The sequence below is a fragment of the Callorhinchus milii genome, unplaced genomic scaffold (assembly GCF_018977255.1).
Source record: "Callorhinchus milii isolate IMCB2004 unplaced genomic scaffold, IMCB_Cmil_1.0 Scaffold15, whole genome shotgun sequence".
Lineage (NCBI taxonomy): Eukaryota > Metazoa > Chordata > Chondrichthyes > Chimaeriformes > Callorhinchidae > Callorhinchus > Callorhinchus milii.
The window spans coordinates 4,966,972-4,993,604 of record NW_024704756.1 but is presented as its reverse complement, the minus strand read 5'-3'; the positions used below and the strand labels follow the sequence as shown (position 1 = coordinate 4,993,604).

At 42.6% G+C, this 26,633-nt stretch overlaps 2 protein-coding genes across 4 annotated transcripts in view; one reads left to right on the top strand and one right to left on the bottom strand.

The window, feature by feature from the left end:
• ocrl (OCRL inositol polyphosphate-5-phosphatase) overlaps nt 1–1,929 on the bottom strand; it is a 31,549-nt gene extending 29,620 nt beyond the window's left edge. For both annotated transcript variants that reach the window (XM_042340627.1, XM_042340628.1), the window contains exon 1: nt 1,772–1,929. In XM_042340627.1, coding sequence (XP_042196561.1) covers nt 1,772–1,822 — 51 coding nt within the window. In that variant the 5' untranslated portion in view covers nt 1,823–1,929. The remainder of the gene's footprint in view (nt 1–1,771) is intronic.
• Nucleotides 1,930–4,600: 2,671 nt separating this feature from the next.
• Nucleotides 4,601–23,080, top strand: vimr2 (vimentin-related 2). Of its 2 annotated transcripts, XR_487743.2 has the most exons (11): nt 4,601–4,759; nt 5,998–6,136; nt 6,824–6,961; nt 9,265–9,384; nt 12,151–12,246; nt 13,210–13,338; nt 18,242–18,334; nt 18,953–19,063; nt 19,841–19,965; nt 22,729–22,850; nt 22,944–23,080. XR_487743.2 is itself a non-coding variant. In XM_007891772.2 (10 exons), the coding sequence occupies exons 1-10, from the start codon at nt 4,662–4,664 to the stop codon at nt 22,769–22,771; spliced, it is 1,092 nt and encodes a 363-aa protein (XP_007889963.1). In that variant the 5' UTR covers nt 4,601–4,661; the 3' UTR covers nt 22,772–23,080. The 2 variants fall into 2 exon arrangements, 1 of the variants encoding a protein (XP_007889963.1); XM_007891772.2 differs by having other exon boundaries at nt 22,729–23,080.
• Nucleotides 23,081–26,633: the final 3,553 nt, after the last annotated feature.

Sequence of the window (26,633 nt, the reverse complement as noted above, 5' to 3'; positions counted from 1 at the left end):
CACACCTAACTATCCTGCATTTGCCTTTTGGTATGTCTAAAGATTAATCCTTGCATTTGATATCAAGAGCGCCCTTCACACTGGGAGATCGTCTCAATGCCCTTCACAGGATTTACGGTCAAGTGCAGCGGCTATGTATTTTCAAAATAAACATTGCAGTAAATTTGTGCACAGCAATGACCCACGAACAGCCATGGAGTGAATGACTCAACTTATCTGGGGGATTGATGGCAGCCAGAAGAAACAGGCAGACCAGATCTTAGTCTCATCTGAAGGATGTCACCTCCAACAATGTAGCACACCTCCAGCACTGTAAGTGAGTGTCAGCTCTTGGACTATATGAGTTCAAAGTTCTAACATGGAGCTTGAATCCACACCCATCTGACTCAAAAGCAAAATGCATACCAGGCTTGTGATGATACCCAGAATGCAAAAGTGCTGGATAATAAAAACATTTCAAACTCATTCGATCTCAATCTAACAATATCTTAAAGAAAATCAGATTATTGAGACAGTATCACTGTTTGGAAAGACATCAGCAGATAAACCTATGATTGAATAGTATAAGCAAACAGCTATGAATGTCACAGACTCATCAGATACACCAGCTGGAAAATGGCTCTTGTTTGAATTCATTACAAATAACATCAGGACTTTAGACTCAAATAATTAAGCAGCAAGTTCAGGGAAGAGAGAGTGAGAAGATTTTGTGTGTGTGGGGAGGAGGGGAGAGAGCGAGATTGTGTGGGAGGGAGAGAGAGACTATCTGTGGGGGGGGGAGGGGAGAGAGACAGACAGAGACTGTGGGGAGGAGCAAGGGGGGGTGGCAACTGTGTGTGTGTGGGAGGGGGACAGACAGACAGAGACGGTGGTGGGGGGGGGCAGGAGACAGACAGAGACTAGGTTGGGGGGGAAGACAGACAGATGGAGATTGGGTGGGTGAGGGGAGGGAAACAGACAGACGGAGGGAGACAGACAGACAAGAGGGTGGGTGGGGGCGGGCAGACAGCGAAGAGGGCGGGTGGGGGCGGGCGGGCAGTCAGACAGACAGACAGACAGCCAGAGACTGGGGGGATGGAGACAAGAGACAGTTGAGGGGGGGAAGACAGACAGAGACTGAATACAGCTCAAGATCCTGGTCCTCACCTTCAAAGCCCTCCGCGGTCTTGCTCCCCCCGACCTCTGCGACCTCCTAACACCCCCTACCACCCCGTCGTCTCCCTCCGCTCAGCGGGCTCCGGCTGCTTCACGTCCCCCGCCTCCCTCGGCCCACTACCGGCGGGCGGACCACCCGCCGCGCTGCCCCCACCCTCTGGAACTCCGTCCCGCGGTCCCTCCGTCACGCCCCCGCCCTCCCTCCCCACCTTCAAGCCCCACCTCAAGACCCTCCTCTTCGACTGTGCTTTCCACCTCCGCGCAGCCCGACCCCCCACTCCCCCCCACCCACCCGCTCCCCCCACCCCAACCCTCCCCTCAGCTCTGTAACTCTGACTGTTCAGCGCCTCGGGACGTCCTCCCGACGTGAAAGGCGCTTTACACATGTAATGTTGTTGTTGTTGTTGGGGGCTGGTGTGGGGGGGGGGGGGAGGGAGGGGGGGGGAGACCGACAGACAGTCAGACAGTCAGACAGGACGGACTGTGCTGAGGACCCCCCCCCCGCCGGGGGGTGGAGGGGGTGGGGGCCGCGGGGGCTCAGGTACAGTCCGGGGGCTCGGGTCGGGCGGCCCCCCGCTCCCTGCAGCCGGTTCCCGCTGCCGGAGCAAAAGGATATCACCAGCGGCTTCCCGGCGGCGCCTCGCCCTCTGGCCGCCGCCTCCGTCATGGTTCTCCTCAGCCGCGGCGGCGCTGGAGAGGGGGCGACGGGGATATCAGCTCGAGCTCCGGCCGCTTCCCCTCGACGCCATCGGCTGCTCGCCAACGAGCGCCGCACTCCACACAGCCCGTCAAGAGCGGCGGCGGCGGCGGCGTCTCCCCCTCCCAGCCGCCTGCAGCGCCCCCTAGCCGCGCCACCCGCCACCCGCAGCGCCCCCCCTCCACACACACTACCGTCACCTGCAGCGCCCCCTACCCGCGCCACCTTGCACTGCACAGCCCAGAGCTCAGCTTCCAATAATATTAATACAACAACAACAACAACAAGATTCCATTTATAAAGCGCCTTTCACGTCAGGAGGAAGTCCCAAGGCGCTGCACTGGCATTTGATAATAATAATAATAATAATAATCCTTGCATTTGATATAGCGCTTTTCACGTCGGGAGGACGTCCCAAAGCGCTTCACAGAACACACTGTAAAGTGAATTGACTGTATATTTGTGGGCGAACGCGGCAGCCAATTGCGCACAGCAATGTCCCACAAACAGTCGTAGATTAAAAATGACCAATTTATTATTGTTTTTGGTTTTGGAGGGATTATTATTAGGCTCTGTGTGGAGTAAGGAAACTTGCCCAAGGTTTCGCCCTCTGCCTGGAATTGAACTCAGGTCTCTCGCTTGCAAAGCGAGTGCTCTAACCACTGAGCTGCAGGACTCCACTGATAAGGCGCCTTATCTCGCCGTTGAGACGTCTCAAAGCGCTTCACAGAATATCACTGTAAAGTGAATGGACTGTATTTTATTGGGAGAAACACAGCAGCCAGTCACACGCAGCAGTGTCCCACAGACAGTCGTGGATTGAGTGACCAATTTATTATTGTTTTTAGGGATTATTACTCCAGAGAAGCGATCTGCTAATCGACCAATAACCGGGTTCCTACTTACTGCTTGGTAAACAGAGGCGCGTGGAGTAAGGAAACTTGCCTAACGTTTCGCCCTGCCGGGAATCAAACCCAGGTCCTCTTGCTTGCGAGGCAAGTTCTCTAACCGCTGAGCGACAGGACTCTACAAATTATAAACTGTAGTTAGCCTCAAACTAGGACATGTTGCTTATTGTTGTTGGTGGAAAAAAATTGTTTTAACCAAAATATCCAGCTGCAAAATGGTACGGTTGAATGCTGACAAAGATTTGTCAACGAGCAATGAAATGTTGACAGCAGTTGTGAAATGTCACCCGTAACTGCTGTGAAAGAAATTGGCTTCTAGTTCTGTATTTTCAGCAACGAGACATGCCACATTATGTGGCACTGCCATTTCACATGTGTATTCAAAATAACCCGACTAACCTAAACTCTCAAAATAGCGGACACCATCTGTCATTCAGTTCTGCAAATCAGCTGCCAAAGTGTTTACACTGAAATTTATCATTTCCGTATTTTCAAATCCAATGAATCATGATCTTTGTGGAATCCTGTAGCTTAGTGTTTAGAGCATTTGCCTGGCAAGTGAGAGGACCTGGTTTCGATTCCCGGGCAGGCGAAACCTTAGGCAAGTTTCCTTACTCCACATGCCTCGCTTTACTTAGCAATAAGTAAGAACACTGTTGTTAATCGATTGACAGATTGTTTTCTGGGTATAATAATCCCTTTCAAAATAATAATAATAATAATTTTGTCACTCAATCCACAACTGTTTGTGGGACATTGCTGTGTGTAATTGGCTGCCCTGTTTTGCCCACAAAATATACAGTCCATTCACTTTACAGTAGTCTGTGAAGTGCTTTGAGGCGTCTCAACAATGTGGTAAGATGCTATATGAAATGCAAGGATTATTACATTAATGTAGTACTGCCATATTAATGTAGACTTTGGTTCTGGTTATGACATTTGAGAAGTTACTAGTTTACTTGCAGACAGTAGCATCAGTTTACACTCATGCGAATTAGCTAAGGTGTCATATTGAGAGATCACCAAGTCAGGTGCCTCTGAGTTAAGGTTGTGTGTTTAAGACCCATTTTGAGAGTTTAAACTCACATAATTCAGCCACTACACCCCTAACCTCTGCAACTCCCTACCTCACTCCCTCTCTCCCTCTGACCGCCCTTGCGATCACCTCCCCCTACTTTCCTTGCTCAGTTTCTAACCATGCCATTGTGCAGCACTCCAAGACACTATCTGTGTCAGGGCTCTGTATTAATGCAAGGTGTTGTTATAGTCTAGGGTGACACTCCAATCAGTGATAGGAGTGCACTACATAATGTTTAAAGTGTTGTCCTTCAGATGAGACATCAAACTGAAGCCCTGTCAGCCTGTTTCAGATGGATGTTAAAGATCCCATCGCATTATTAGTAAAAGAGAAGGGAGTTTTTCCCAATATTCCCACCAGATATAAAGCGAGGACATTGGGAGGACATTTCAGAGGTGAAAGTGCTACCAGTTCTGTTCTTATTATTATGTAACTGGGCATTTTCCTTTCAGTGTTTGGTATTCTCATGGCATTCCTGCTCGGAGTCAGGCTCCGCCACTGTTAAATGCTCTGAAACGCTGCCCTGCTTGAAGGGTGCTATTTAATCCAATCCCCCAGATAAACTTAGCGTAAACAGCAGATCACACGTAGGAAAGGCTGACACTGGCATTTGACGATGGACGATGTCAAGCACTACTTGCTAATTGTTGTAGCTATAAGAACTCGCCTATTTCTGTACTTTTGAATGATCAGCTGAAAATGCCTCACCCTCTTGTCACATAGCAATCGAAATAATAACATCACCGCCCTCCTTTAAAATTGCATTTCCAGCCTAAAGGGCGAAACAGCCTGTGCATTTGTTCTAAGCCAGGCCGGCCGGACAATGAACTTCTCAAGGATCTCGTCCTACCGACGCATTTTCCAGGAGAGTCCATGTGGGTCTGGTCCTGTAGTCAGTTACCAGTGGAACCGCAGAGAAAGGTCAGTGACTACCCTACTTTGTACCATACTGTACAGCTCCACTCAGTGCTGGAAAAAAATACATCGAAAAAGGGGCGGTTAGAAAATTCTGTCATTTTTGACAGATCGCAGTGCTGAACTTGTTCCACTTGAAAGTCCCTGAGGAGCCCCAAAACTCTACCCAGTCTTAGCCTGGAAGAGCACTTTGTCTTAAAATTTAAGATCGTGCGGAATTGTAAAAAATTCTTACATTCGATCTTAATTTGGCAGCCAGTTATTTTAAGGAACTCTGACTACTTACCAGGTTCACCCATTGTTTTTAACAGCTAAACAGGCAGACAAGACCTTGGTCTCGCCTCTCATCTGAACAACAACACTTACAGCAATACAGCACTCGATTTAGACTGTAAATTCAAAGTGCCGCTGTGGGGCTTGAACCCATAAATGTCTGGCTCTGAAAGTGAAATGAAAGTGCTATCAGCTCCGTTCTTATGTTACTGAGCGTTTTCCTTTTCAGTGTTTGGTGTTCTTAATGCATTCTGGCTCAGCGTCAGGCTCTGCCACTGTTAAGCGCTCTGAAATGGAGCCCTGTGTGAAAGGCAGTATACAAGTGCAAGTTGTTGAAGCATTTGCAGTGTCACATGCTTTGAGATGTTCTCCTGATGCGAAAGACGCTACATAAATGGAAATTGTATTGTATTTTACATATTAACAACAGATGAACAGCCCCATCGTAACCTATACAAACACTAATTACTCATTCAAATATTAGTTTAAATGCCAGTTTGATAAACATTTCATAAATGTCATACTTTACACTGTTCCTCAAGAACTATAAACTTGCTTTAGTGAGTCAGTTTTACAAATAGTTTGTCATGTGTCAAGCACACTACAGGTTGAAACATTACCATCTAGTGGTCAATATATCAACAGACAGTTCACCAACCGCAAAATTTTTCAAAGTAGACAAATATATTCTGTTTGATCTGTTTTGTGGGCGCTTAAACCATGTCCCGTTTTCCTGCAAATACACAGTAACTACACTTTACAGTAAATCCTGTGGAGGACTTTGAGACATCTTTCCGACATGAATAAAGGCACTGTATCAAAATGCAAGGATTCTTCTTCTAGTTCAGTTCAATATATTTTAGAGCTGATGTTTCAGCTCATGGCTAACCTAGTGCAGCTCTCAAGAACAGGTTTGAGTCTGTCTTTGATGAGAATTTACCGGGCTTGGTGATTGTTTTCCTCGTTCGCAGGGGAGGTTACTTGGGAGGTGATGACGAAATTGACTTCCAAAGCTTTAGCGCAGTTAACCAGAAATACCTTCACGAGTGCTGGGCGGATAGGAGTCAGATAGCAGCCTTGAATGACCGCCTCGTGAGCCTCATCGAGTATGTAAGTTTTATGTAAAAGTATTTGTGCAACAACTGCTATTGTGTTCATCTGTTATGTGAAAGCTAAAACCCGTAAAATCTCAACAGTGTGCATGAAATCTGGGGATCCAGTGGGTTGAGAGAAATAAAGAATTTGTACAATTCAGAACAGTGTGACAGTGCACTCACTGTGAGGCAACCTGGTGGGATTTAGATCCACACCTGCAATTTGCCACACTGAGAGGCACTGATCCTTACTGTGCAGCATATTAAGCCAGGGCAAAGAGTTTGGGCAAAGAAGGACCTTCAATCCATTCGTTCTCCTGGTCTCCTGGCTGACAGCCCCCCCCCCCCCCCCCCCCCCACCCGATTAAAATTGTTCATTTGCTTCATGGCCATTTCCTGTGTACAAACTGACCGTTGTTTTTGCCTGCAAAACACATCACTTCACAGTAAATCCTACAAAGGGCTTCAAGGTGTCCTCCTGACCTGAAAGCCACTGTATCAGATGCAGGGATTATCACTGTGCAAATATTGCAGTTTAGCCCCATCTAAAGCAGGGATTAAGTACAGTGGAAGCTGCTTAAGCCGGACACTTCGGGCGGGCATTTTGTCTAATTTACCTGGCGTCTGGGGTTAATCAGCGTCCGGCTAAAGTGTATCCCATGGCTCCGGGTTGACTGACTTAACATTTATTTATCTAACCCAGAGCCGTTTCTTGGAGGAGGAGAATGCGATTCTCGAACAAGAAATAGAAGGGAAAGAGGCAGAGCCAACTGTCGGAGGGACTCAGACACTGGAAGTCCTTGACCTGAATGCAATTGTGGAGGAACTGAGGAAAGAAAAAGTAACGTCACAGGATTGAGTATGAACTCGGAGTGTTCGCAGTAGGATAGTTATTCATTCACGGGTGTCCCAATTTGTCTTCATGTTAAGAGAACTTAATTAGTTTGACAGGTTGATACATTTGCATGGTCTTGCGTGGAACTCTCTTGTGCCCCATATTTTGTCTGTGAACAAAATTCTCATTAATAGTGCAGAGGAGCAATCATTGCAAGATACGTCCTCCTTCCGCTGTGTACTGCACAGGCCCTGATCTTATGACACAGTGATTAGCAGGCTCTCCAGAGGAGCCCCAGAAGATCAACCTTTTTGTCAACACATGGGAAATGGCCAGACATTGCATTATAGTTGGGTTAAAATAAGGTGCTGTCCTTTGGATGAGATGTTATCTGAGGTCCTGTCTGCCTGTTCATGGGGACATTAAAGATCCCATGTCACTGTTCAAAAAGGTATTTGTTGGACATTGCTGTGTGCAAATTAGCTGCTGCGTTAGTCAAATACACAATCACTGCATTTTACAGTAAATCCTCTCAAGACATTGAGACATATCAATGGCCTGGTAAAGCACTATATTGATTGCAAAGATTATTATTATTATAGTGCAATAATTCAGAACACCTTCAATGTGATTATCACATCAAATCTGTAATAAAACATTTAATTTTTCACCCCATGTTTCAAATGGACCCCCTTTGCGCTCTCTCCAATCCTATGGTGCTAAGTCGGTGTATCTCTGGTTTTGCGTGATTGGTTTTGTTGGCTAAAATAAATCCGTCTAATCACAGTTGTTTTAGTGAAATGGTGCCAGCGAGTGAGCTGGTAATCTAATGAGTCTCATCAAGGAGCCAGATGCTCCAGCTTGCAAGAAAACAGTCCTAGGGTATGGGGAAAAGACAAGTAAATGGGACTGAAAGGATTGCTCTTTGAGAGAGCAAGCGCAGACTGGTTGGGCCAAATTGCCTTCTGTGCTGTAAATTGATGTGACTTTCTGGTATTGAACTCCTGACTTTAACCAACAGATGGCAATCACAGCCTGCAGGTAACATTTATACATCAACCAAGTTTGTGCTTCAGTAGATATTCTTACAGTATGTTACACGCGATAGGTCAGATCAGATTAATAAGATTGCTTAAAATCAGATTCCATTTTACAGTTCGCTCCACTCAAACCTTTTAAGTCTGTCAAACACGTTTTAACCCATTCACTTCATTTCGCCCGCAAAATACAGTTACAACAGGATAGCCTGGAAAGCGCTTTGAGACGTCTCAACAATGTGATAAGGTGCCTTATCAAATGCAAGCATTATTATTAATCATTAGCAGTATTATTAGTAGTACTATTATATTGTGGAAGTCTGCTCTAGTCAGAATCATAAGGGTTATTTGGTGACTCGGTCTCCTTTTCCTTTGGGTCAACTCAGATCGAAGAGATCAAACTCCTTATAAGAATGAGATGGGGCAGTTTTTATCCTGGTTCTAGTGGATCAGTCAACAGTATAAAAATGCTCATAATTTAGCACTAGTTGGAACTAATAAGCAAGTCTTAGTGATACTGGAGCAGGTATGAGCAGTGGAAATATTGTTTACCATATTAACGTGGCAGCCTGACTCAGTTGGTAGCACTCTCACCTCTTAGACAGACGGTTCAAGCCCCATGACAAGACTTTGAGCTCACATGGGCCAGGCTGACTTTCCAAAGCAGTGCAGAAACAACTTCTGTGTTGCTGTTGGAGGTGCTGTCCTTTGGATGAGATATTCTCCACATGAGCCATCACTTTCCCTATACCTCGCCCTATACCCTCTCTGGGAGTTATCGACTTGAAGGGCTGGTGGGATTAGAAGGTTAAAAAACAGATTTCCACTATCGTCTCTAGAGGGAGATCACAGTCTAGGATGATGCTCCAATACAGTCCTGCGCTGTTAGAGGAGCCAAACTTTGGATGAAATGTTCAACTGAGGTCCTGTCTGTTCAGGTGGCCGTTAATGATGCCATTGCACGACTTGAAAAGAGAAGAGTTTCTCCTGGTTTCTTGATCAACAACTCCCCCCCACCTGGACTAAAAAAATATTCACTTCCTGGCTGTTTGTGGAACATCGCAGTGTGCAAATTGGCTGCTACGTTTGCCTACAAATGCACAGTCACTACACTTCACATTAAAATGCTAACATTACTATTTAGTAACAATGTAAAAGATGTACTGTAAATATTGTATTGTTATTTTTGCAGAACATTGACTGGATAGGAATTGAACCAAATAATGTTATTTACCACTGAACTTTCTAAACGGTACATTTGTTCTCTATTAGGATGAGATAATAACTCAGACCACTGAACTCGGGAAAGAACTGGATGCCCAGATTGGGAGATATGAAGAGAGTGTGGAGAAGCATCTGGAGGCAAAGGAGGAGCTTGAGGAGTTGGCACAGGTAAGCAATCCCTCATTAAAAAATGGTCGCTTTTTCACAAGATCTTTAACAACTTTGAGCTGAGATCCCATCCACCTGGGCAAACAGACATTAAAGATTCCATGGCAATACTGGAAAAGAGAAGGGAGGTTTTCCCCCGTGTCCTGACTAACAACCCCCAGATAAGATTGGTCATTGACTTCACGGCTGTTTGAGAGACATTGCCGTGTGCAAATTGGCTGCCTCGTTCATCTCCAAACACACAGTCACTACGCTTTAAAGTCAAATCCTGTGAAGTTGTTTCGACAAGGTGGTAAGCCACTATACCAAATACAAGGATTATTATGATGTTGTTATTATAATAAGCTGTTATTAACTCTCAAGGCAGGAAATTGACCTCTGCACTGCCAAATACATGGTTTAGAAGCTGGTGCAGTACATGATAGTTGCTTATTTATACCTCACAAATGGAACTAAATATTGGCAAAAAACAAAACCCATCAAGATCAAGACACCGGGGGTTTCTCCAGATGTCTTGATCAACAACATACCCCAACACCCCCATAAAAAAATCACTTTTTGTGGAACATTGCTGAGCACAAATTGCAACTTGACACAGCAGAAACATAACTACAACCGGAATAAATTAAACAGAATCTAATAAATTGTCTTCTTGCCCTGGTGCAAATCAACACTGGCTGCCATCTGCACAAGTTTTCACCCTGCAACAAATCCAGCCAGATAATTGGATTAAGGCTGAAAATATTGGAATGATTTTAAGCCAAATGAGACGGACAAACTCAAGAATATTTGTAAGAAGGAAGGTTTAACTGTCGACGAAAAGACCTTTTTAAGCTAAAACATGATGCCCAGATGACTAGGCAATATTCCCAAAAGTCCATTACACTAGGAGGAAAATACTGTACGTTGGATGATGGACAACTCTGACAATGTACCATAAATCACAAAAGCGTCTTCTTAAATTTATTGAAATTTAACTCAGTGAAAAGAAATACGAGTTTAAAAGTTCAAAAGATGCTCATTAGAGATTTGATATACTGTGACGTGTGACCTTGTTTTGCAATTAAGTTCAGTTGTCATCCTCTGATTTTTTAAAAAAAATTGTGATCAGAAGGAATTGTTGGGATTGGCATTGTATTAAACGTATTAAGGAATATACAGCAAAGATGGGAAAATTAGATGAAAGGACTTGTTGGGATGTGGAATGACTAGAAGATGATAGAGGCAGAGCCCACTGTGGGTTTCAAGAGGGAAGTAGACAGGGCAAGACGATGGGATTGAATGGATGGACACCTTGCTCTGAGAGCTAGTGCAGACTCGATGGGCTGAATGACCTCTTTCTGCCCTGGAAATTTCTATGGGTGGGTGGGAGTGGGAGTATAAATATAAAGATATACAAGAGATAAATGGGATTGAGAAAGTAAATCCAGAACAACACTTTCAGAAACTCCAAGGCAGCAGGACAAGAGATTCATGGTATGAAGGACAATTGCAGGACAGAGACCAGGAAGTATTTCATCACACTAATAACTGCAACAGGTTACCAGGAAGGGTGATCGATGTCAGGATGCTGGACTTATTTAAGGAACAGCTTGATGATGTAAATGGGCAGATGGTAGGGCGGGTTGTCTGTGATTAAACACTGAACAATCAATAGAATCCAATAGCGCAACGTTTTGAAGCAACAAACAAATCGATTCCAATAGGCGGAAGTCCCTCATTAAAATACAGTGATGATCAATTTTAGGATTTCAAAGTTATATTGGTCATAGCTAACTAACTCACATCTGGTTAATGTAAAGAACATTGGCACCTTGAGACTGGCTGTTTTTTTTCAAATGAATAATTTTCAAGTGTAATTAAGGGATTTTGTTTTGTGTGCAGACGGAGATTAAGCAGATTAGAACTGGGTGCATTGAATTTCATTGATCTGGGGGGCCACATTCCACTGCTCCTTATAGCCTAAAGAATGAAAGGGTAGCTCTCAGATATTCTCTCAAAGCAAGCAGTAATTTCATTTCAAAACAAGAGAATGTTCTTCCATTCATTTACAAAGCAAGTGAATTAGGACATTGGGATGTCTTTGCTGTTTGTGGTGTTTCACTATGAATGCGTTTCACTTAATGCCTCATGTACAGTTGAAAATGGGAGTCAATGAATAGATGGTTTGGTTCCCATTTGCCCCTATAAATGGCATGATTGNAAAAAAAAAGCTGACTCAAAGGGAAACCTCTCCTTTGGTAGATTTCCAGAGATCAGAGGCAGCAGATGTAGCATCTCTCTCTGTAAAGAGTGCAAGATGTGAAAGGCTGGCCAGCACTGGACAAAACAACATGGTCATCATTAGCCTGACTGGATCAATTCAGGCCACCCTTATGTTGTGAGTCAAGCAGCTTAAGTAGCACTTAATGGTCCTCAGTGAGGTTTTTTTTATATATAATGTATAAAAATAATACTTGCATTTGATATAGCGTTTTATCGCATCTTCAAGACGTCTCAAACTTAATAAAAGCATGAAGAACGCAGTTTAAAAAAACAGTTTTCCTTACCACCTTGAAAATTCCATATGTAGTAATACTAATAAAATAATAACATTTGTGTTTGTCATAGCACCTCATCGCCTCGTCGAAATGGCTCAAAGCACTTCACAGAATTTGCTGTAAGGTTCAGTGACTGTGTATTGTCTGCCAGCCTGCTGATAGCACAAGAAATATGGTTTGGGTTGGTTAGAAATGGAAGGGTTGAAATGCACACATTGCTTTCCAGGAAATTGATGCCACCACTGCTCAGTGCCTGGCGATGAAGGATCAGATCAAAATTCTAGAGGACCAGCTGGTCTTCATGGAGCGATCCCAAGAGCAAGCAAGTATTTGTTTTGTTTCTGTGCTCATTAAGGTGAGGTGAAGGAGAACTCTGATGGACAATGGAGTACTTTGTACCCAGTGAAAAGATCAAGCACATCATACGTTAGATATGGGCAAGAGCAAGATATTGGTTAGAGCTACCATGCATTGCTTTACGGTCAGCCTCAGAAAGATCCAGCAAAGATGTATTAACAGTATAGGTCCTTTTCAATATCACTGATCAAGTGGCAAGCTATAATTCTGGACACTAAGGCAGGTTTTTTTTGTAGTGACTCATTTCCACACCAAGTTAAAGAAAGTTTGATATTTTCGAATACCTTCATTGTTATAGCTGTATTCATATCAATTCAGCCCCTTGAAAAGGTCTGTTCCATTGATGATTCCACAGAATTAATCTCAGCCATCCTCACAGGATGATTTGAGCTCATTGGCAATTCCTCAGAACCAGTCCAATGAAAATTGCATTCCCGACACAAATCTGCAAATTGTCATGTAAGGATTAGATTCAGGATTCTGAACTTTTTTTAAAAAAACCGATACCAGACCCATAAGATGGCATATTCAAAGAAGTTTGTTATTCCAGAGGTACAATTAAAGGGGAACTGATATTTCATCATCACTAAATGGAATGTGCTGCAAACGCACTAAATTTGCTGTTCCCGTCATTGACATGATGATATTATTCTTATGAGGCCTAATAATCTTTTATTTTTTAAAAACAACCCCTGTATAATCAGAAAACCTTTTAAAAGAATGTTTCCAAAGGCACTTTCATGGAATATAGGCAACATTAACTTTGACACAATAAGTATTATTTTTTCTGCAACATTAAAAAAATTCATAATTCTTTCATAGGATGGGTGTTGGCTGGTTTACACAGGCTCCTGTTAAACACTTATGCTGAGTGTACAAATAGCATTTGAAGCAATAACTCATACCACACCCAATATTCTCTCTTTAGGATCTCAAGAAACTCTCTGACCCAGAAGACAGGTGTCTGACTCTGGCTATGCAATTCCGATCCCCAGACATGAGTGCAACTGTTCAGGACCTCAAGGCGTACTACAGTGAACTGGTGGCTGGTTTACAGGTGAGAATTCAGTCCAACATTCTGCAAGAAAAGATCAGGGAGAATGCTTTCTTTGCCCCCCTCCTTCTCTCTAATTTTCGCCCCACTTAAGGCTGACAGATTTTGTTGGGACGCTGTTTCACAGATACATTACCAATCTTCATACCCAAGCTTAAACATCGAGTTACAGCAGTCTATTCAAAAATGGGGTAAGAGTGGATGACAACAAGTCCTGGAAGGATGAGATCATATGGCTCAAATGGCCTTCAACTGAATCTCTTGTTTTCTTGACCTGATGATCAGATAAGGGAACCTTGGCTGATTTTACCCCTTCAGTAGATACAAATGGGGGAGAGAGGAAGGGAGGGAGGCGAGGAGGTCGGGGGGAAGAAGGGAACATTAATTTTCTTGCCCTTGGGAACAATGGTTAGTTGTGTAATGGCCAATCTCTTGAATCTATCTGCAATTATAGTCTTTTAGTTAAAGAAATCAGAATCCTTACATCTGGTATAGTGATTTTCATGGCAGGAGTCCTCTCAAAGTGCTTCACATGATTTATTGTGAATAAGGCAGCCAACTTGTGAACAGCAATGTCCCTCAAACAGCCATGGAATGAGCATGGACCATTTTTTATTTGAGAGATTGTTGGCCAGGACACCGGGAAAAACTCCCATCTCTTTCGAGTAGTGCCATGGGATCTTTAACATCCACCCAAACAGGCAGACGGGATCTCGGTTTAACGTCTCAGACATCTGAAAGGTGACATCTCCTTCAATTCAGCAACACCCCCAGTTCTGGACTGGAGTGTCAGCGTAGATTGTGTGAGTTCCAAATCCCAACATGGGGCTTAAACCTAGAACATACTGACTCGGGGGCGTGGGGGGTGGAGGGAGAGATCTGGGGAGGCGTGCGAGAGCGCTAGCGAGTGTGAGTCAGGCTGTGTGACCTGTTGTTGCAGGAATGTGGGGTATGGAGTTCAGTTCACCGGAGACGAGCCCTTTCCCGGTTAGGAGGGTATTGCTTGTTCACAGTGGGCACCAGCTGTCACCATGGAAACTCGGATGCCTGCCGCTGAGCTTTCTGCGGCGTTAGCCCCGAGAAGCGAAACACGGTGGAGCTACGCGTTGGGGACAACCAGTAAAAAAAAAAAAACTCACCTCTCACGCTATCTCTCAGCCTCCTCGAGGACACGTCGCCATGGCAACCGCCGCGGCACTACATTGCAGCACTCCACCCTGCGCAAGGGAAGCAGAGCAGCAGACCAGAACTGCGCTGCTTAGAAACCAGAGAGAGCGAGGGAGAGAGAGAGAGAGAGAGAGAGAGAGAGAGAGAGAGAGAGAGAAAGAGAGAGAGAGAGAGAAAAGTAAAGAAGGATCATTTGAAGTTTTCGAAAACGAAGATAATGTGACGCGTTGGACGAAGGGAAGGACGTCGCCAGCTGCACTGCGCGGCACCAGCCTTCAGTCACAGAGGGCGCGTTGCACTCAGCGAGTCTAGCCACGCTCGGCTGGCACAGTGCGCTTCCGGGCACAGATGGCTCCAGTTGCAAAGGCGCCCACTCACATTCGAGTGAATGGAACCACTTTGGGCGCGTGTGACCACGAGCTGTCAGTCAACTGGAGAGTCTCGGTGCAGATTGGTTGATCTGTGAAACGCAGCGTTTTTCTATATGTCTGTACAGATATGTATATCAATAATTACAACATCATTTTTAATAAGTAGATCATTTTCCAACATAGCTGGAGGAATATTTTGGACAGAAATTACCCAAAAGATTTTCAGGGATTTGGGATAAAAGTAGCAGAGAAATGATTGATATTTGTATTGATCGACGTAAATTAGTGCACATGGCAATTTCAGGACAGATACCAGGAAGTTTCTCTTTACCTCGAGGGGAATTAACGAATAGAACAAAGGATTGTTACCAGAAAAGATGGTTGAAGCCAAGACACTGGGATGGGAGTATAGTAGGGTGGCTGCTCTCGAGAGACAAGATCAGATGGGCCGAAAGGCCTCCTTCATCCGAACAGGTCTTATGAGGTGCAAAGAAAGTGATTTACCCGTTGTCCGTTAACAATGTTAGATTGTTCCCTTGAACACAAGGCTCCTCTCTGCTATCTGAATTTAAGGCAATAATCAGGCGAAGCAACGAATGGCTTCTTAATGAGGTCTTTGTTGGATGCAGACTGAGATTGAAAAGACAACGGACTTTTGATATGTTAGCCTTCTTAATTGTTGACACTCATCTCCCAGAGCCAGCACTGCGAGACTAGTAAAGGGAAAAATGAGACATCAATGATAATAATCCGTGCTTTTAATATAGCACCTTTCACGTCGGGAGATAAACTAAGTTCCCTAGTGCTGGGGGTGCGCTGCATTAGCAGAGGTGCTGTCCTTTGAATGAGATGTTAAACTGAGATCTCATCTGCCTGTTCAGGCGTGAGTTAAAGATCCCGGGGAGAAGAGACTACTCGAGAAGAGAAGGGAGTCTCTCCCACAACAACAACAAAAACTTGAACTTATAAAGCGCCCTTCATGCAGGGTAGCGTCTCAGAGTGCTTAACAGTGGCGGAGCCTGACTCCGAGCCGGGAGGATTATTGTCCAGTGCGCTGGATAATGATCCACCAGAAATACTGCCTATTTTGTAAGCGATTATGACAAGGAGCCCATCAATATGATTTTATGTTAAATTTCCAGCGATTGTGTATTCACGGATTGGAAAGAGCTCAGAGCTCCAAGTGGGAGGTTGCTGTTGACTTGGCTGCCGATGGGTGTTAAGTGAATATTAAGCTGCCAATCCTGCAGGGTACTAGAAATGTTTTAATGGAGGAGTTTGTCGGATTAATTTAATGTTATTTACACCGAGCTTCACTCACTGAAATCGAGTTGGACTGCGCCTGCAGCCCAATCGCCTGGAGACCTGCACTCTCTGTGACTCCCTGGTTAGATTAATGCCACTGCCATTAATGTAACTGTAAATTAATTAACCAAATCTAGACATACAGCACCATTTGCAACACTGATATACCCTACAGAATCCATTTACATAACATGGACTTTGGACGTAAAAGAAAGTTTGAAGAACTGATTTTATTCTAAGTGTATTATAGCCTGTTTCAGTAGCGAGCACTCACTTCTGAGTCAGAAGATTGTTGTTCAAGCCTTTCAGGTAGCGTCTTTGAACTCAGTTTAGACTGACACTACCATGCAGTGCTGGGGGTTGCACTGCATTATTTAAAGTGTCTTTCTTTGCATGAGACGTCAAACCAAGGTTCTGCCTGCCTGTTCAGGTGGGCGTTAAAGATCCGGTGGGAATATTCAAGAAGAGAAGGGAGGTTCCCTCGGTGTCCCGGCCAATCATCCCCTCGATAAAAAAATGATCATTCATTTCATGTCTGGTTGTGGGTATTGCTGTGTGCACATTGGCTGCAGCATTCACCTACAAAAAATACACAATAACTTCAATTTCCAATGAATTGTGTAAAGTACCATGAAACATCTTCTCAACGTGAAAGGAGCTATATCAAATGCAAGGATTATTATTGTTATTTAGTAGAATCACAACACCTAAATATTCACTTTCCCTATTATGCAATGTGCTCAATTGATAGAGAGATATTAACTGTATTCTTTCTATGGTACAATGTAGTCAGAATGTACAGAACTACTTACCATTCACTCTTGGGGACCATCATCAGTTCAGAAGATATTTTATAACTGAATTATTTATTTTAACCGTACGCTATATTATAATAAATGCCAATTATTAACTGGTTTAATTTGCAGACTGTGATACCACACAAGTTGAATGATAACCGAGTAAATGAGCAGAGTGAATTATTGATCAATTCATACTATAACAGCATTTTAGTAGGTTGATACTCATTTCGAGATGATTGGAGTCGCAGATAGTCTTTTTTTATGAGAATCATACTTCAAACAACAAACTGAGTACATCAAGTGTTTATTCTTTGTTTGGTGTTTGAAGGGCCTTCACACTCGATGCAAAGTCCCATGCCAGTAACAGATAACCACTGATTAATTTTAAATCAGTTTTTAAGTGGAATAATAACTATCAATCTATTCTCATCACACGCTGGCACATCTGAAGCGTTCTGTGAACAGATCTCACACTTGTTACCTACTCAACCACCCAGAGTTACCCACCCCACGTTCCAATAACACCACTTTTTCGTTGCAAAATTCATGTCTCAAAGACAAAGGACATTTGTAGATAGTAGAGCTTAATAGGTTTCCTGGATCAATTAGGTGTCGAGGTTGATTTGTTCCCCCACCTATCAACCTGCTAATACTTTTGGGATTCACAGAGACAGACAAACAAAAGGTTGCAGGCTTAGAGTTGCAAAAGGTAATTTCAGGACAGACACCAGGAAGTAGTTCTTTACCAAGGGCAATTGATGACTGGAAAAGGACATCAGGAAGAATGGTTGAGGCCAGAGGCCAGGCCACTGGACTCAATTTTTTTAAAAAAAAAGCCTGGTACAGTGATGGGAGGTTATAGCATGGACTTCATTCACAGCCACACACGTACAGCCAACCCACTCTCACTCTAAAATGGCCACAAGATTCCAAGTCATCAGGTTGCTACCAAAGTCACTTTCTGGTTCACTCATCATACAGGAAGTGATTGCACGCTCAGTGAAACTGGTTACCGAGGCCTCATTACAAAGGAATTTATGGACCACAACAGCCGCCTTTTAACAACAACAACTTGCATTTATCGAGCGCGCTTCATGCCCTACGGCATCTCGGAGCGTGATAACAATGCTCTAACAAGGCTTCACTGCAGATGTCCTGGAATAGAGGATACTTGTACTGCATGTCTAACATTCATGCGGAATAATTTGTCACAATTGTCTTTTTAAAAAAAAATACAACATTGTTATCAACTCCTGATTGCAGTTTGACGGACGGACATCTGACCAGTTTGACTCGGTGCCCAGACAGGCGACAACTGTAGATACGATTGGTAAAACTGAAGATTACAGCAAAGAGGTACAGTAACGACAAGTGTTAAATCCTAACAGGAGAAATTCCGCTTGTATTTGTCTCTTGCCTCAGTTGCTGCATTGCTCCCTTTTGAGCAATATCTTGTAGTATGGAATTGGGAGGTGGCAATGGAATGAGAAGTGGTTGAGGAACATTTCCTTACACAAGAGACAAGACGTCTAAGAAATAACACTGTGTAAAGCAGGGTTAGGAACAGTTCTGTGTACATTGGGATAAATGGGGAAATGGTATCATGGTGTGTGAAGAAGACTGAGGAGCACAGTTCTGTGAAAGAAACAATGGGGTCAAAATTCAGACTGGTGATGTGCTAATTTCTTACCCTCTTCCCCACCCGCTCCCCACCAAACAAAAAAAACTTTTTAAGGGCTGTAGTTCCGATGTATTATAAAAGAGATTTTTAAAAAATAGTTTTCAAGACACAGCAGAATAAATGACATTAAAAAGTAACTGCTTGGATCTCTCCCTACCATTAAACGGGCATGATTTATTTTGGGATAAAAAAATGTAGAGAGCGGTTTAAATCTTGTAGCCTTTTATGTCCTTATGAATTGGATCTAACCAGGGCTGCAGACTGTGTAATGGGTTTGTTGACTGTGTGGGTAGATCACTGAACTGGAAAACCAACTGGAGGATCTCAGGGTGAGAAATGCTGAACTCAGCACCGAGGTGGAAGAAAGAGAAGAGTCATATGAAGAAGAAATTGCATACAATGAGGTAAGAAAGATTCTCAGATTAAGGAAACACTCCATAGAAAGACAAAGTTTAGAATCCCAAACTCAGTTTGTGTTTTTTTTTGCAAAGCAGTGTATAAAAGCACCTCTCTTTCAATGAATCTTCTCTGCTGTGCATTGCTGAGAGTGTTTCTCAACAGCTTTTAAGAAGCCCATTTAGACTTTTCTCCTAAAGATTTTTTAACTCCAATTTCTGAGGATTAGGAATGCTGAGAGAAACACGGAACATAGGAGGATTGTTCATTTGAGTGAACTTCAAGTATCTCCCCCCATGGCGCCCCTGTTTACAACACAACTACATTGTCCCTAAAATTAGCAACCACAGGAATGTCGGGTCCTTAATGCTTTGCGCAGATGCTTAATTCCTGAAGGACATATTTGTAACAAACATTCATCCAAAGTTCAGCTGCAGTCAGACTGAAGGTTGAAGTATGCAGACAATTTTCTGATCTCTCAACTCAGCCAGGCAGAGACTATACTGTAGCACCTTCTGTGGATTAAAGGGATTTTGAATGATTCATTGAAAACACAAGGCAGAAACGTGGCAGAATTTCAAGTTGATCATTTCCCTGTAACCGAACGCAAATTTCTGTTTTATCAGACTGTCAGTCAGCAATGCTTATTCAAGCAGCCCCCGATGTTGGATAATGTGGCAAATGAGATACATAATAAAAAATGTGTAGCAACCGGGCTTTTCATTTATTATTCATGGACAATCTCCAAAACCGAATCTCTCCCTACACTTGTTGCACTATTTTAGGAACAGATGAGTGAACTGGAAAAGAAACTGCATACGCTTAAACAGGATATGAAGATACACCTAGCCGAGTATGAGGAGCTGCTGAATGCTAAAATGGCCCTTGACATTGAAATAGCATCTTACAGGTAAGAGAACCCACTTCACACCTCCAATATTCACGGAAAAATGTGTTAAACAAAGCATGTTTCTTGAGCAGGGAAAATGAAATCGCCCTTTGCTGATTTTACTGTTCGTTTCCATAAAACTAAGGATTTTGGGGGGGATAAAAGTCATCTAAACCTTTTGGGAGATAATTTTCAAAGAACTCTCAGATGGGCAGCGGAGGGATCGAATTCACAATATTTAAAGATCTACGAGGGAAGGTCGAGATGGTCCCAATTTGAAGCACTTCAAGTTGAAGCCAATTGGACTGTGATTGTATGGTGGATTCTATGCTCTCAAGGTGTTTGAATTCTCCAAGAGATTACTGCAACCCTGTTCTAATTGAATAATAATCCTTGCATTGGATATAGCGCCTCATCACGTCCTTGAGACACCTCAAAGCACTTCATAGAATATATTGTAAAGTGTATGTTTTGGGTGAAACATGGTAGCCAATTGCACACAGCGGTGTCCCACAAACAGTCTTGGAATTGAATGACCAATGGAGTACATTTTGTAGGAATTATTACCCCCAGATTATTATCCGCCAATTGATTAACAATGGGTTCCTACTTACTGCTAGATAAACAGAGGCTTGTGGACTAAGGAAACCTGTTGCCCTGCCCGAGAATCAAATCTAGGTGCTCCCACTTTCTTGTTAGAGATGCTGGACTACTAATGGTCTCCTGACAGTTCATATTATATCGTGGAGAGGCAGCAGAATGGTATGAGTATGTTTGCTCCCTGGGGATTAGCTGATAAATCTGTGGTCAATCCCTTGAGGAATAGTAGCATCAGAGTAACAATAGACACTCTTGGCAGTCCAATGCAAACTCGAGCCTTGAATTTAACTTCACACTTTACAAAGATCCCAAACTATAGATCAACACAAAAAATCCTGATTGTTTCCTCCAAATGGGCTTAGATGCTGAAATGTGTTACAGGTGCTACAAACAGAATCTGCAGATGGGAATTGTGGATATTGGCTTTATGTTAATCAGGAGTACAACCTTGATTAATGGTGAATGTTTGCTTAACATGAAAGAGGTTGTTAGTGAACTTCACATCTGATTTTCTTCTCCCCACTGGTTAACTTAAGGGAATAGACAGTGTGTTGAAAACATGCTTAAATGGTGCAATAACATATCAAGGAGTGCCTGGCTCCTATGTCTTTAGGTTCCCGACCCTATGCCTAATCCTAATGCTGGTTAGTTGAATCCGTCATTTCAATAAAGTACCTTAAACAACTGAAACCACATTTAGCTTGCCAGGAACACACTGAAATTGATTCAGATGTGGGTGGAATTAGCTCCCTCAAGTCAACAGTGTTAAAAGGATACAACTGCAGCCCAAGTGAGCCAGTAAAATTATTCAGCTGGAACAGCAAGCAAGCGATTCAGCCTAGGGCGTATTCAGGTTGAGTTGTTTGATGAATGTAATGAAATACAAAGAATTTCTCTGGCCAATGCAAAGCTGACCTACAGGATTTCCTGTTGAACATTAAGTAACACAAATCCTTAATTGATCGCAGTTGGTGCAAACAGAATGGTCCATTTGGCAGGCAATAAACTCTAGTAAGGTGTCTTCTTAGAACCTCAGTGTTCCCGACTACAGGTTAAATAATAAATGCAGTTGAACACGACGGATATTGCAGTGTCATTGGTTTTCTATGAATTCATCCCAGGATTTCCTGTGGAGAGCAGTACATAACTCTAGATCTTCATGGTGCCAAGTAATGTAATTTACTTTCAGTGGATTTACTTCAGGATTTCCCAGATCCCTTTATGAGTGGCTCACATTTGCCGGCAGTAGAACTTTGCTTTCACTTAACTACTGCACCGTTCCAGAAAAAGTAATGAATGTTCTGGGAGCTGCTTGGAAAGCAGGGCAGAACACTCGTTAATATGAAAATGAAACGGCAGTAAATAAATATAGACCTCTTCTGAATCACGACCGCCAATTCTAAGAACGAATGAACGTAAGAAAGCATGGAATCCACCATTATATTTCTCAAGAAACTCATTCAGTTTTTCGTTAAGGAAGTTCAAACCTGGCTTATAGGGATGCGATATTGTGACATTGGTGATAGTCTTCTCATGATGTGCCAGCAAATTCTTTCTCAAGAATGAGCTCCATAAATATTAAACATATGCTTTCAAAGAAGGTTACAACACAGAAAATGCCCATTCTGCCTATTTAATACATGCCAGTGTTTATACGACCCACATGTCTCCATCCCTCCTAGTCCTCTCTTCCATATCCCTTTATTTCATTCTCCTGTTCTATTCAACATATCCATTAAGTCTCCTCTTGAATACGTTGATGTGAAAAGAGAAGGGAGTTTCTCTCTTCTGATGTCCTGGTCAACAATATCCCAAATAAAATTGCTCATTCACTTCATGACCATTCGTTGGATATTGCTGTGTGCAAGTTGACTGTCGGGTTCACTCACAAACACAGTCACTACACTTTACAGTATACCTTGTGAAGCACTGTGGGACGTCCTCCCGACATGAAAGGCGCTGTACCAAATGTAACAACTTAGATATTTAGAGATGTACTCACGATCACTGCGCTATTTAAACTGCCAAAATATGCTTATATTTGGCTTCCATTCCCCATTAAGATGCGAGTTACACAGTGTTCCTAAGTGTATTTTAGCTGCTCTGCCAAGATGACACAGGATCTGTACATTGCCTCTCTGCACTTTGCAATGGAAGAACTGTTCTTTTTTATTTTGTTATTAGGGGCTTCATCGAAGAAGAAGATGAAAGACTCTGTGCGCTTTAAAACGCAGACAGTACAGAATGACAGACAAGATCTGGATTTTATTTCCAAATTACTTGTCATTTCTAACCGATCTCACGTGGTAAGCTATATAAACATCCACAAATATACGGATTTCTGCAGCCTCGGTTTTCTGCCTCTTATTTGTTTGAAGTCTTCTTGTTCTTTTTTGCAGCAACTGATCTTATTGCCTCCAAACTCAGCTGAATCTGCTTTCACCATCTCACTGCTATTCGATAAGCCCACCTCACCCTTTTCCAATTAATAAATAAAGATTTTTTTTACATTTAATACAGCTCTCCATCATGTCATTGAAACAGTGCAACAGCCCACAGCATTTTAATGCTAAAGTGTAGTGACTATGTATTTATAGGCATTTCACTCACGATGGAAACTTATAGACTTTTTTATCTGACACAGCCTCACTCACACACACACGACAATTCTAATAATGCTTTGTTCATCGGGAGGACGTCTCAAAGTGATTCACAATACCGGATGGGCATCTGAGCTGTGGGTGGAAAGAAGACTGAAAACTCTGTCAAAGAGGTACGTTTTGAGATGTGCCTTGAACGAATGGAGGGAGCAGATGAATTTCGAGGGATTCCAGATATATAACCGGTATTCAGTAGTAGCTGTTATTCAGTTAATCTCTGCTCATTTATCCTCTTGAGCTGCTGCTGAATTAATGATACAGTCAAAACAGGAGCAGTGCCTGGTTTCTGACAGAATCTCTGCTGAGACCAATTCAGTACTCTCCCCACTGTCGAGCTCAATAGCTCCTCTAAGCCAATTTTTAACCATTAGTGCTCACTAATGAAACACAAGGAAATGAACAGAAAGACTAAAATACATGAATGGACTTTAAAAAGTAATGATAACTCTTGTAATTCAAAAAAAATAAAGACTGAGGTTGTTTAAAGGTATATATTCTCCTTTAAATTTCAAGTTTCAGGTACATTGACTTTCTTCTGAGTCCTACCAGCAGGTTAAGAAACTCAACTGAGGTTGCATACACCTTGCAAATGGCACTGACGATCAAACTTCCATATGGTTAACTCAACAGTCATAAAACACTGAGCTTAAATAAAAGGTAACTTTTACTCTCACCCTGCCAACGGGAATTACAATAATTTCATGGATCCCCACCTTCCTGCTGCTGGCAATGTAGAAATATCAAATGGCAAGGATTATCAGCATAGATATTTTCATCACAGAAGGACCTATGTGTCTGTGCCAATACTTTCTTTGCTTTCTTTAAGACACTTTTTTTAATTGTGGAATAGAATCATAGAAACTTATAGCACAGAAGGCAGCCGTTCAGCCTTTCCAGTCTGCACCGCCTCTCAGAGCAAACTGTCCAGTCAACAATATTACTGTCTTAGCCCCCCATACCGCTTAAAGCCTTTAAAAGTTCATGTGCTGGTCTACTTCCCTCTTGAAACTCACAAAGGACTCTGATTCTACTTATCCCATTTTCTAGCTGTTTCCCTTTGCCCCATCTCCTGTGCCAATCCAGCTGCCTATCCAGTTCCCATTTGAATGATTCTGTTGATCCAGCCTCAATATCCACTGTGGTGATGAATTACACGTGAAGTCCAAGTGTGCTACAATATCAATGTGGTAGAGGTCTCCTAATACTCGTATCAACATAGATCTGGTAAAGATACATTTGAAATTGGCACAATTACATCATTATAGGTCTGTTGGCTTTGACATTGGCACTGACCGAGAGCTAATATTTCCACTGATCTGTTCTTAGTCCGTTTGTATATATCTTTTACAGTATGTCGATTTTATAGTCCTGGTACCTGAGATACCTTTGAAAGAAAGTTATTGCGACAGTCTCAAGATCACTAATTCTTAACCTCATCAGTCAGGGAGAGAGAGAGACACACACACACACAGCAGAACAACTCAATTCCTTTGCAACGCTGAGAAAGTTTAAAATAGCATCAGCGCTAATTGTACGGCTTCTTTAGCAGCTGCAGAAAGGAATGCATTGTTCTCTCATATGCTAAGACTCATTCAATCACAGAATTTGATGGAAACTTGCACGCTGGTGATGTGTTGATTACACCCCATGGAGGTCAGGAGGGCTATTTTAGACCCAGTTGTGTACAAATAAAAAGCAGAGGAAGTTTACAGTGACGTGTGCAAGTCGTCAGAAACCTGTTTTAACAGCTGTGATCAGAAATATAAAATTGCTTCCTTCCCGAGGGAATTGTGCGCAGACCCTCACCCTATTGAAATATACCACGGGGATTCGAAGTGGAATGCGGTGGGATTGAAACACACATGCTGGTTCAACCAGAGAACAAGTGGTGACATAACGACCACCAGAAGATTCATCAGACATGTACACGAGAACTATGATCATAAGATTGGTTTGAATGAAGGTTATTCAGCCCATTTGATCTCATCCTTCCACGATACCCACTGAACTTCCTTCCCATCATGGGATTTCATGAGTTCAGTGTCCTTGGCTTGGCCACCCTTCCTGGCAATCCTGTTTCCATTTGTTAATTACTCTCTGGGTAAAGAAAAACCTCATCGGTTCTGTCTTGAAATTGTTCTGTGCAACTCTAAATCTTTGTCCACTGGTTCTTCTATCTTGGTGCATCCTAAAGTATTGTTCTGGGATCACGTTTTCAATCCACTTAAAATTTTATACATATCTCCTGAGACATCTTCTCCCAAGACTGAAGAGACATACCTCATCTAATATATGAATGATACATTTGCCTTAGTCCTTAGCAAGAAAAATCTTCAGATATTAAAATGGATTTGAGAAAATTCAGTCCCAGATGACTAAATTCAAAATATCTAAAAAATGACAATTTTTAAAAATCAAATCAAAATCTTTTAGGAAGGATTGCTCAGGAGTAAATCCTGTGAAGTGTTTTGGTATGTCCTCCTGACATGAAAGGTGCTGTACAACAAATGCAAGGGTTATTATCGGCAATCTAAGACAAGGATAACAACCCATTCATCACTTGACAAATTATTTGTGCTCACCATTCATCTGAGGAATTTCCCAGTATTGATTGAAAGCAAAAAGCAAATTATACAGATTGACAGTGCATGCTATGCTATGCTATGCGATGCATTTCTTTTCAAACAAGAAGAACAACCTGCATTTATATCATGCCCTTCAAGTAGGATAACATCTCGACGTGCTTCTGCAATTCAAACCAGCTTTCAGCTCTTGCCAACAAGAGAAGTTACTCACAACTTTATTTCCTTTCAGTCTATAGTTGATCACCTGTATGAAGCATTGTCAGCATCTTCAAAAAGGATAAGGTGCATCTGTTCAGCATTATCGCATTGATTGATAGATGGAAATGAGCATTGTCTGGAAGCAGGCTGTCACAAATACAGTGAAGAAAATTTGTCATTGCACATGCAAATTCACCACAATTGGTCAATCGCTGCAGGGCTGTTTATGGGACATTGCTGTGTGCAAATTGGCTGCCACATTTGTCTATAAGAAACACACTCGTTCAACTATAGTAAAACTTGCAAAGCTCTTAAGGACATCTTCCTGACATGAAAGGCGCTGTATCAAATGCAAGGATTTATTCTTATTGTTATCACAGTTTTAAATCACTCTGTAGAGGTAATTTCTAAATGGTTTTCAGTGATGGGTCAGCCAGACCAATAACACTCCACTTTACACATAAATTGACTTTTTTTTAAGTATATCTGAACTTTGTGCAGGGGTTTGATATTTTGTTCACCAGGTATTTCTGAATAGTCTTATTAACAGTCCCGGTTGCACCAATGATCTCAGGAACTATGTTTGTTTGTACTGCCACATACTTCCACATGCAATTTGTAGATCGATGCATTTCCTGATCTTCTC